The 12441-nt window shown below is 35.8% G+C and overlaps 1 protein-coding gene across 2 annotated transcripts in view; it reads right to left on the reverse strand.

The window, feature by feature from the left end:
• ANKRD28 (ankyrin repeat domain 28) overlaps positions 1-12441 on the reverse strand; it is a 108568-nt gene that overhangs the window by 6680 nt on the left and 89447 nt on the right. For both annotated transcript variants that reach the window (XM_085226292.1, XM_085226291.1), the window contains exons 14-25: positions 11808-11948; positions 8256-8367; positions 7593-7619; positions 6763-6837; positions 5350-5551; positions 4147-4234; positions 3414-3531; positions 2588-2807; positions 1391-1478; positions 1211-1294; positions 593-738; positions 334-416 (exon numbers count right to left, since the gene is read on the reverse strand). In XM_085226292.1, the coding sequence (XP_085082418.1) occupies positions 334-416; positions 593-738; positions 1211-1294; positions 1391-1478; positions 2588-2807; positions 3414-3531; positions 4147-4234; positions 5350-5551; positions 6763-6837; positions 7593-7619; positions 8256-8367; positions 11808-11948 (1384 nt within the window). The remainder of the gene's footprint in view (positions 1-333; positions 417-592; positions 739-1210; positions 1295-1390; positions 1479-2587; positions 2808-3413; positions 3532-4146; positions 4235-5349; positions 5552-6762; positions 6838-7592; positions 7620-8255; positions 8368-11807; positions 11949-12441) is intronic.

Below are 12441 nucleotides of genomic sequence, written 5' to 3' on the forward strand. Positions count from 1 at the left end.
CCTGAACCCTTCCTCATAGGAGAGGTGCTCCAGCCTTCTGATCATCTTAGCGGTCCTCCTCTGGACCCCCTCCAAGAGTTCCATATCCTCCCTGTACTGGAGGCCCCAGGCCTGGGGGCAGTACTGTAGATGCGGCCTCACAGGAACCGAGTAGAGTGGAACAATCACCTCCCTCTCCCTGCTGGCCACCCCATTTTAAATGCAGCCAGAACACAGTTGGCTTTCTGGGCTGCAAGGGCACACTGCTGGGCTGCAGGCAAACACTTATTTGTAAACAGTGTTTGATAACACAAAGTACCAGTGAGTACCAGTGAGGTCAGACTATGCACGCACCTTGCTGCAAGCCAAATGGAGTGCTGTGTTCTTACAACTATCTTGCAAAGTCAGATCAGCCTTAGCACTGCTAACCAGCACCTCTGCAAGAAATAAAGGTTTCTATTAACTGAAAGCAAAGTCTGTAAAGTTCTAATAGTTTACATTTGTGCAAAACGAATATGTTATTTTGAGAAAATATATCCACAATAATCAACTGATAAGGCAACTTCATCTGTGGCAAGATCAACAGACTGAACAGCAGAAATAGATACTTTACCAACAGTATTTGTCTGTCCATTTTCTGCAGCCATCATTAAAGGTGTTTTCCCAGAAGCATCTACAGCATTTACTTGAGCATTGTGACTGAGTAGAAGCTGTAGACACTCAACATGATCTGTGAAAGCTGCTGCATGAAGAGGGGTCCTGAAACAGATCACACGGTCATGCTCAGCTGTGCTTTCTACAGACACACTGACTGCGATCAGACCTGACTGTAGGTAAGAGACTGGGCAGTCATTCCCACTGATCAGATGGGATCAGGAACGTTAAGCTATGACTGGTGCCTTCAAGTTTCAAATACATCACTCTTATCTATGTAGTTCACAGTACTGATAGAATTTGATTCAGACAGAAAAAGTACACATAAAATAATACTCATGAACTGATGCAGTTTTAACCATGCCTACACAACAGAAAGCCCATTCAGGTTTACTGAATCAGAACTAGATTAAAAAAAAAATTTTTTTTTTACTCTGAATTTAAATCTTCAAGGAATAAAAAGGAGGAAGTAGGAAATAATCTAAGTAGCCATTAAAAAAACACAAACAACAACAGAATTTAGCAGAGTGAATGCAACCACTACATACATTCTTCTACCATGCAGATGCACTCTTACCTTCCCTTTGAATCTGTTGAATTTACAATACCAGCACCTAATGTATCAATTAACATTTCTGCAGCACCTTCATTGTCATTTATCCTACAAAGAATTAAAAAAGCTGTTATTTACAGAATGATAAATCTTTTGTTAAATACCACGATTAAGTCTATGAAGAATAATCTTGCTTTTCCTTACACAGCACAATGCAATGGACTGAAAGAATTTCCTTCCATTTTCTGAAAAACTTCTTGTTCCAGGAGAAGTTCTACACAACTGTCGTGACCTGAAGTAAATGCAGAGATAGTTTAAAAAAATAAATAACAAAAAAGGAAAAGAACTACTTATGATTTAGAAGAAATATTTATCTAAATTGGATTGAGCAATATTTTATTTTCAAGTTTTAAAGTAGTTTTAAAGTATTAGTAACATCTATCTCTGTATTAACAATTACATGTATTTAACTGTCAACTCATTTGATAGAGGAGAAGTTTTGCATTAAAAAGAACATGTGCTTGCTAGGAGAAACAAAGTATACAAGACTGTGAAAACCTTTGTATTTCTGTAACTGATGAACCCCATTTTTTCCAAGACTAAGAGAATAAAATGAACAATGGGACATTTTATATATAACAATCAAACAGAAGCATCTGGGTACTTCTTTATACCTGGAAACCATTTCAACTACTATTTAGTAGTTTGCTTTGCTTTGTTAATTTATGAAGACGCTTCCTATTTAAGGAATCCAAACCTATTTATATATAAACTTCATTTTGTCACTTGTCTTCACTAATTACAGATTGTACGAAATCAAGTTTGAATGTACATGACTGACTGCAGAATATGATAAAATGTAAACATTTGTATTAGTCAAAATGAAAGCTGTCCAAAAATGGCTAGCACCTCCCCAAATTACTAGAAACTTCTGTTCTTATTAATTAAATGATTTCCAGGTCCTGACACAAACGCAGCACTGCATCCAGCAATGTTAATGCACTGTTTTGTTCCTCAGCTTTTCCCTCTAACTGCTGACTCCCTCTGCAGTTACATCTACATTCTGACATTTAACTTCAGATTTCAGATATGAGATACATGATTTTAAGCAATAGAGTGTTGACACTCAAATCATTGAAAAGGGAGATTTACAAGTTTGTGATGATTACTGTCCTGGAAGTAATAAAAACAAACATGACATAACAGCCCTGTACATTTTCACACAGAAAATGCCCAACATAATAGAAAAAATCTTTTCATCTTGGCTCATTTGATTCTCAATTTTTATTTTATTGTTGAATACTTAATTAGATTCAAAATGCTTTAATTGTATTGGAAATCCTTTGTGAGACACTATGCCTACAGAGAGATACATCCCCCCCAGCATGCTTTCATGTTTACCATTGTAACAGGCCCAGTGCAGCGACGTATAGCCATGATTGTCTGCTATTGCAGGTATTGCATCCACAGATGTAGCTGACTGCAAGAGAGCTCCTAGAACACCTATATGCCCACATGCAGCTGACAAATGTATAGGGGTTCGCCCCCTACAGTCTCTTAATAAGGACTTAGCACCATGTTGAAGTAGTGCTTCCACACATTCCTCATGCCCAGTAACTGCCTGAGAGAAAGAAACGAAATGCAAGTTTGCAAATATTCATGTAGAGTGTCAAGGTGTATAACTAAACTAAGCAAACTCTAGGTAATGTCTTAAATTTCTAAGTAATAATAAAATAAGCACAGTTACTGTTTTTAACATGTGGAAACAGCCACTCTGCTGGAAAAACAGCAATGTACTTTTATATTCATGAGAGGATAATTTATTGGAACAATACTGAATGAACTACTCATCCCTAGGGCTAGTTCAGTTATCTGTCAAAGATTTTAAAAACAAACAAACAAACAAACAAAAAACAGAAAACCCAAACCTATTTGGCACAATTTTCTTCCATCCATTAACATGTTCCCCACCCCATGACAAAAAGTCGTACTTCAGGTCTTCTGCAGCCAACAATTTATAGCAACATTATGAGACTGAGGAAATCTAACAGAATTCTGAGGTTATGTAGCAAACAAGCAAAAGCTAGCCTTGAAAGCAACTAAAAAGACAATTTAAAGCTAAGAATGGCATTATCAAAATTATAAGAAATTAATCAGTGCTATAAACTAAGCCTGTATTTTAACTCAGTGTGTACAATAACGGAAAAGAAAGGAAATATTCTCTTACCCCTCTGTGTAATGCTGTCCTTCCCCACTTATCTTTGGCATCTACATTTGCTCCCTTGTTGAGAAGTGAATAAACACAGTCCGTGTGCCCATTGAGAACAGACAACATCAAAGGAGTCCTACACACAGAGAGAAATTAAAGCATAATTTACATGGAAATGTAACAGTCTAGTGCTCAGCTGAAATATAACACACACACACACACACACACACACACACAATGGCTGAAGTTGGCAGAGACCTCTGGGTCCACCTGGTCTAACCCCTTCTCCAGCAGGAACACCCAGATCAGGCTACCCAAGCTCATGTTCAGGTGGTTTTTGAAGATGCTCACTGAGGAGACTACATAACCTTTCTGGGCAGACTGTGCTTTGTCACCCTCACAGCAAAGAAAAGCATTCTGATGTTCAGATGGAACTTTCCACGTTTCAGTTTGTGCCTGTTGCCTCATTCTGGCACTGGGCACTATCAAAGAACACTGGAAATTTAGATTATCCATAAGCTTCTCTAGCAATACCTTTATTTCAAGAATGCCAAGAGATTCCCAATTGAACAAGGTATTTTTCACTGCCAAAGCTGTTTATTGTAAAATATGCACTCACTTGTCTTCGTTTAAATATCAAGTCGTTTGAAAGCAACAAACTAAAAATCACCAATGTAAAATTGTATTTATTTTACCCTTTTATAAAATGAAGTAATTTGTGCATATTAGATTGTGTATTTTTAAAACTTACTGTCCATTTCCATCTTGAATGTCCACTGCATTCTGTGGTTCTGCATTTCCTATCAATAGTCGCAAACATTCAGAGTGACCATTTGTAGCTGTAAAACATCATCAAAATACCAGTTTTACAAGAATTGCCTTCAAGTATGCAGCAGAAAGAGCACAGTAACTTGCCCACGCTAACACTCCATAGTTTGAGAAGCCAGTGTACAGCTTTATCACTGATACAATTGATTTTAATATATAAAACATGTATTACATATTAATACATAATAACAAAAGTATGAGCACTCAATGATTTCAGATATGAGGTATTCTCAATTATATGGTATTGCACAGAATCAACTGCAACCGTCAATTACCAACAGGCATTTGTTTTTGACATATAAATTGGGTTGCACACATCAGCTGTAAGAGTATATGCTTACACATTGTCCACAAAAAGGAATAATTAAATATAATATCACAACTTATACCTGTGCCTTAAAACAAGCAAACACATACACAGTCATATACAGAATTTGTTACCAAGTGTAGCCATGTAGCTTATAACAATAACATCAATTCAAATAAGCCTATTTTCAAAGACAGGAAAAAAAATGAGAATAAGGCATGACTGCCATATTTTGAGTTTATAGATGTTTTCCTGGAAGTCAGTAAGAAAACATCGTGAATGTTTGCTATTATTTGAAAATATGCAGTAAGAAGTGATTTAAAAACATGGAAGAAACAGAACACAGTTTTCTAGTCTCTTCTCAAACTGATAGAAGTATTTTACAGCCAGGACAGGCAACACAAATCACTATCTAAATTTGGGCTGTATGAAAGATGAGGAGAGAAACAAGAACATACTGCCAACACCTCTCAGTACAATTAGTCTTGCTAGCTGAATGGACAAAGTTGGAACTAAATGGTCTTAAGTCCTTTCCAATCCAAAACACTGCATGCACTCTTTTACAGAGTAGCATGGAATGGTAATTCACAAGCTGAAATGATTTATGGGGTTAATACAGGTTTCCACTGTAAGTACTTTGTTACCTTTACTAAAATAATCTATACCTACAAGTATATAAAAATCTAGAAGTCTTAACAGTAACCCAAAAGTGATCACTCATTGCTTAACACCATCTGTTAGAATGCTAAGAGACTTCCAAAGATGAAGGAAGATCCACTTCAAAAGCCAAAATTTTAGAGTTTGTCAGTTAGCACAAACCTGCTGCGTGTATTGGGGTTCTCTTTACAACATAATCTTTCACCAAGATTGATGCTCCCTGATTAATGAGCACATCTACACATTCGACGTGTCCCTTGAAGGCAGCAAGATCCAGTGGTGTCCTTCCATTGTTATTCCTCACATCGAGGTCTAGCAGCGACTGTACCAGCACTTCCAGAGCTTGATGGTGGCCGTGGTAGGCCTAAAAGAATGAGAAAATTCATCAGTTTTCCCATGACTACAAAAATGAAACAGTGAAGACAGTATTTTTATTTTTACATATGGAAGAGCTCCTGATGCAGCATATAGATCATTACAAAATATTTACAATTAATTTTGAAAACTCTTTCAACATGAAGGTTGGTGCTTTTTCATTTCGTTCTTCAAATAAGCCACAAAGCATTTCCATAAATTTTTCCCTGCCTCCAATTTGTAAAACCATCAGTATTCCGAATACTGATTGTTACATTCCTTATACTGAAGTTACATAATCCTCAGACTATTTCAAGTGAAGAACATACGCAAGCATATTTAATTCCTAGAGGTTTTAAATAAAACATTTCAGAAAAAAAGGTGTAAAATTCTGTAGGTAAAAAAGACAGTACAATTAGCTACCATATTTGGTAAAAATAGAAGGGACTTAGAAAACAAAACAGAAAAAGATAAGAATGGAAATACAAGGATAAAACAAAACAAAACAGAAAATGTAGTTAAGTACCAAGACAAAGCATCAAAATATGTAATGAAAACAAACAACTACAACTATGGTTTTATAGCTTCCACAGTAAACTCTGAATTTCTTCTCGTAGACCTACAAGCTCTATTTCCAGAAAAAGAAATTTCCAGGAACAGTCTCTTTAGCAGCTTTCTTTTACCAGTATAAGATTACTGTTCCCTTAGCCATATATATAGCAATATACGTACTACGTGAGACCTAGGCTATTTTCAGAAAGTACATTGAGGTTTTTCCACTGCTGGAAGTCCAGTGAAAAGAATAAAGTTACACATCGAGCTGTTTTTCAGTTCCCAACTTCTCGACAGTTTCGACAGGTTTGCTCTTCTCCTACTGTTTTGGCAATTTTGCACAAGTATTAAAGATAAACATTTCTCATAATAAATGATGATGGTAAAAAAAAAAAAAAAGAACACTATTATTTGTAGAATAAGTTTTTACAAAAGTTTAATTAATATAATTCATAAAATAAATCTTAATTATATGAATCAAAGTGAAGGCAATTCCACAAATTTCAAGTGAAAGGCAAAAATCATCCTGTGATTATGCATTGTATTTTCAGGTTTAATTCATTTTATTGGCATAATTAAAAACAAAAACCAAAACCAGGATGAATCAAAACTATGCCAACAACTCTTGCAACTAGAGGAGGACTCATCACAGGCTACTGAAATACTTACAGCTAAATGCAGTGGACTTATAGGTGCTCTGTTGTCTGAATCGTTCAGCATGTCAGTACCTGATGTTTCCATTAGCTTAACAGAGAAAGTCTGAGTGAGTAAAGAACTCATCACCTTTAAAAACATTCAGCAATAACTGCTAGCTTCCAGTATACACAGATTAAAAAATAAGACACAATATTAGGAAAAAAAAAAATAAAAGACTACAATTTCCTTAATAATTCTAGATTCATTCCAATTTTCTAATGGCTTTGAACTGCAATTACTGCAACCCCTCCCCCCTACTCATCTCCTAAAGTTGCTTAAAATTTTGCCCAATAATGCAATAATCAAATCAGAAATTAGTGTAAAATTAAGACTTTCCAAAGCAATCGTATGAAATAAATAGATGACATTCACACAAAAGGAATTTCAGGACTGGTGAGAAAACAATTGCAGGGAAAAAAAACGCATATATATTTTTATTTGATACTTTCACATGCTTTTCAAGTTTTAACCCTGGGTCTTTTTCATGACTATTTAGCTTTTTATGGTAGCAAAATTGAAACACAGTGTTTGTGAACGCCCAGTATGTTCAGTTCACTACGTTTTCACAATCATTATTTTATAGCAGTCACACATAAATTTCAGTCAGCTCATGGCTTAAAAATATTTTTGTATTTTACGATGCTGAACTGCAATTAAGTCTTCATTGCAACTGAAATTAAATAATACATCCATGCACTGAAGAAACGTTTGACTAAGTTTAACGATAAGGAGCAGTGTTTTTAAAATGACACGTTCCCTTTTGCTGCCTAGTACTTTAAAAGTGAGAAATCACGCACACTTACAACATCTAGAGGCGTTTCACTCGCAATCTGCAATTAAAAACATTCAGAATTTTTATTTTAATACATGTGAATATAAAAGTACAATCTGAATAAAAATATCTTGTACAACACAGAGCAGACAAAATTCTCTCATATCAAGTAAGATGCATGTTTTTGCAAAGGAATCCATTAAAAACAAACTGGAGGCCCTACTATCTAAAATTCAATTGTAAGGCTGTTAATTTACTCTTACTGTGGAAACTACTTTAAGGCATCCTTACTTGACAGCTTTTCTCTATATTTAAATTTACTTGTTCAGATGAAATCTGCAAAATTTCTTAACACTCCTCAGGAGGATATGTGTGGGTATTTTACTTCAGCCATAAAGAAAAAGAAATTAACAGTGTATTCTAAATTAAAAAAAAACAATGGTAAACTAATGTCACATATCCTCAACCATCTTACCTCATCTCCAAATATGCTATCTTTTTACACCAGTATCTACCACCTTAGCTTTCATCTTGCCTCTGTTTTAAGAGTAGCAAGTGTTTGAAGATTTATTCTCACAGGAACTGAAAACCTAAAAACCTAAGCTAAAGTGAAGAACGAAGGTGGAGGAATGCCCTGGCCTTTGCTCTGTAAGGACAGCTGTTACATCCTTCACCTGTAATAAAGTTTTCTTACCAATTCAAGACATAAGCGATGACCATAAGCAGCAGAATAATGAACTGCATTGTATCCTTGCTTGTCTCGGATCCCTGGATTGGCATCATTTCTTAGCAAGTATTCCAGGCACCTGTTTAAATTGAAATATGGAACCATATATCTAAACGTTGAATTTCAAGTTTATAGCAAGCGATAAATCATTCCAATTCAATTGGAAAATAGAATGTAACAAAGAAGACTAGCAATTTAATACACGATATTGGCTGGGACTAAAGAACACCTAACTGAGTACACTGAGTGCTAAGGTCAGTCACAAAGTTTCCAGAATCTGAAAGAATCCTTCTCTGTGTACATCCAGAACCTTCTGAATCAGGACTTGGCTACAACTAATATTCCATGGCTATTTTTCTCTTAGATAACACAGCTGCTGATACTTTCATTAATATAAATGATTACTATTTTTGTATTTTATACAATATATCAGTATGTTTTTCCGCACCTAATATGGAAGGAAAAGAACTAACAGCTGAGTTCTTCAGAATCTATAGTTCAGTAGAGCCACACTGACTCTATTCCACTACCAGATACTAATGTATTGATTTATATATATACACACTCTAAACACAGTTGATGACATACTCATATCCTACCAATCATTCCTCTTGTAACCTGAGGCTGTAAGGCAGAACGTAATCAGCAGTTTCAAGCACTGACACCCAAGCCAGGAGGATGAGAAATGGGATATTGATGTCACCTCTCTCTCTTAAAGAACTAGTACTATTTTTCGTTAAGAAATACTTCATATATGGACGCTACACGATTCCTATGCGTTCGTAATTTCATGCTGTTCACCACTTAACCAAAGTTTTGCAAGGAACAAGGAACATCAGTGGCCTTATCTAAATTCCTTTACTTTCGTACTTTGTGAATTTGTCTTTTCGCAGAAAACTCAACATGCTCTGCAAGAAGTGATGTCTTTTAAAGTTGTCAAGTAGCATTCTAACAAATAAAAAACCAAATCAATTGTTTTAATGTTTCTTTTCATCCAGAAAGATTAATTTTACTTGAGTGTCTTCAATAGGCTTCTCAAAAAGGAGATAAATGAAAATTTCTGAATGCCCAAATAAATTTAGATTTGCCATTTATTTAGTAGTGCACTATTAAGTAATTCTAATATATGTAGAAAGATCATGTTTTTTTTTCCCCTAGTATGCTGCTTAGCTTGCTTTAGTCTGTGAGCATATTTCTCTAATATTGCCAAAGTATGGCTTACTGGGTGTACATTCCAGATCCGAAGCATTTGCAGACAGAAACAAACAGGAAAATAATTTTCAACAAAAACATCCTTGTCTCTAAATTCGGTCTTGAAAGAATCTGAACAAAATCCATAAAAACACACTTAAATACACATGGAATTTCCATATACTTGTAGATCACTTCCTGACATTTTTCCCAGGCTTTGTATTCCAGATCAGCAATTGCTTTTAGCTTAATTCCTATTTTGAATATGAGCTGAGGAGCAATGGCTTTCCAGCTGTTACTAATCATCTTGCTGCATCAACATTAAAAGCTGCTCCCTTGGGCCATTCTGCTCTATAGTCCGACTTGCAGAGAGCCAACTGTTAATCAGAACAGTAAAACTGCATGGCTTTTCAAGACAAGCTTTTGAGTTATCTCCTAAAGCTCTGCAATATTGCCATCATAATTTGCAACTGTCCCCCTTCTAGAAGGCAGGAGGAAAAAATGATGCCATTTGAAGAACTACTGCAGTTTGGAAGTTTTCTCAGCAACTGTGAAGCTAAAATTAACCTTAGCTCAACATGTGGAAGAGGCTGGTTTAGCAATAGGTATCAGTATATTAGTTTAAAGACCAACATATTAGTTTTGGAAAAGGAATCAATGACTTCTAGTTCTAATACTTTACAGTTTAGCAGTGCTTGGTTTGTGAACAACCTTGCTATTCTTAACTATCCTGCTACACAGGAGCACTGGAGTCATGACAGACTACTTTTATCTTTGCAAGCACCAGGTGCAAAGACTTCTTCCCCAGATTTCATATACATTGTTTTGGGTTTCAGTGCACTAAGATAGCAAAAGTTGCTCATTATGGTGTAACATGCAATGGAAATTTGCCCAGCTGAGGAAGAACAGCTAAAGGTCAACCAAAAGTCACTATGATGAAGCTGATGGTGGAAAAATGAGGAGAAAGTAAGTGGTCTAAAACTACCAGAGGCCACTATCAGCGGGACATTAACATATATTAATGAGTTTTTGGGAAAGAATGAATATGTATGCCAGTGTATTAACTGTTTAGATGTAGAACCTGAACTCTGAGAGAGCAAATTTGTCAAGCCACCTGGTATGTGACTTGAGGAATAAAGGAATGCTGCCTTCTCATACCACACTGGAGTCAGAGAGTTTTCTTCCTGGATTTCAGATGACACACGTAAGAGTGCAGTTAAAGAAGTACTATCTCAACAAATTCCAGAAGGAACTGAGTGCATCTGTATGAACTGTCAGACAATTTTCTTTTGAAATTTGTCTTTACGGAGAAGAGGCATTTACTTGAAAAACATGAGTTACATGGCCATGAAAATATTCCTTATTTATCCTTAGGTATCCCAGCAAGTTACAAGCCTCATTCCAAAGGCTACTCCACCTTTTAAAAACTGTTGTACTCAAACAAGATGATATGGCATCAAAAAGCATTACTTTCCAGGAAGGTGAAGCTGTATGCCTTTGAAATGGGATGCTGCACACCAGTCTGTTTTGACCTCTGTGTGAATGTGCACACACAGAAGAGACCCTCCCCTTAAGCCTGTTACATACACAACAACTGACACTCAATGAACCTTATTAATTTTGTGCTATCTGCATAAGCTTCACGTGTATGCACTAACATTATTCCAATTTACGTACGTACAATCATTAGTTACAAAACTAACACACACAAAAGACACTTATGGATTTAGAAAGGCCTTTGGATGCATTTCGTTAACACAAGTTTAACTACTTCACAAAAATTTATATCAAGACAGTTCCAATGCTGAACATGAATAGCTTAATCAAATCCCAAATGGATAAAGTGGTCTCACAGTTACATGTTTAGTTCATCTTTATCCTGGTATAGGCCTACTGTTATTCACAGATTAGTTTGACAAAGTACTTCCGACTAACTATGCAGATTTGAGGGCAAAGTGAAGAACCCTCCACAAAACACCCCATTGTTCGTCAAAGTTTGATCTTGAAGTAAAATGACCCTACTGGTTACAGCCATCAGAAAGTTACATGGCATCCCCCCACAGACAACATTTACTCAACCTCTACTACACAGCAGATGGGATCAAAATCTCTGCTCACCATTAGGACATCCGCACTACAGAATGTAATAAAAAAATTACAACACATTCACTTATTTCAGAAATATTCTCCATACGATGAACAAGTCACTGCCAGTTTTAACCTTTAAAAAAATATAAAAGATGCGTTCAGCAAAGCTGAAACACCCAAAAGTCCCAGCTCAGATGTTTCTAAAGATAATTTCTGTAGGACAAAGCATGCCACACTTACTTTCCATCTGTGTCTGATGCGGCTGCATAGTGCAGAGGTGTACAACCCCTCTCATCAAGGTCGTTCACACTAGCTCCAGATCCCACAAGGGCAAACAGGCACTGATAATTACAATTGGCAGCAGCATAATGGAGTGGAGTTCTTTAGTACACATTTGAATAAAAAGTACAAAGGTAAATAACAGCAAAATAATACTAGAGAGACAGAAAATGCAAACGAAAATGAAACTTAAATCCTCCTTTCCTTTTTTAGCAAATATTTGTGGTGAAGAATGCATAAATACAATGTTAAAAATTGTCTTTGAGGGGCCATTTAGTAACACAGGCTATCTAGGGACATATTTGTCAGCCAGCACATACACATACTGCGGTGCGAAGTTCTATATGAATTTTCTTGTTTAAACATACAGAGAAAACCAGTTTACATTAGACATTTTAGTTGATTTAGTTAAATAGGTAATTTCAAGCTACGTGAAAAGTATGGACAAATTTAAGAATTGCACAGCAACTAAACAAGGTTGAAATACAACAGTTAGCAAGTCAATATTTTCTGCAAAAAGTTCAAATTTTTAGCTAACACAGACATGCAGTATTTTTAACTGTAATAACATATCAGAGGTATTGTTAAAGAAAAA

The sequence above is a fragment of the Meleagris gallopavo genome, chromosome 6 (assembly GCF_905368555.1).
Source record: "Meleagris gallopavo chromosome 6, MGAL_WU_HG_1.1, whole genome shotgun sequence".
NCBI classification, from domain to species: Eukaryota; Metazoa; Chordata; class Aves; order Galliformes; family Phasianidae; genus Meleagris; species Meleagris gallopavo.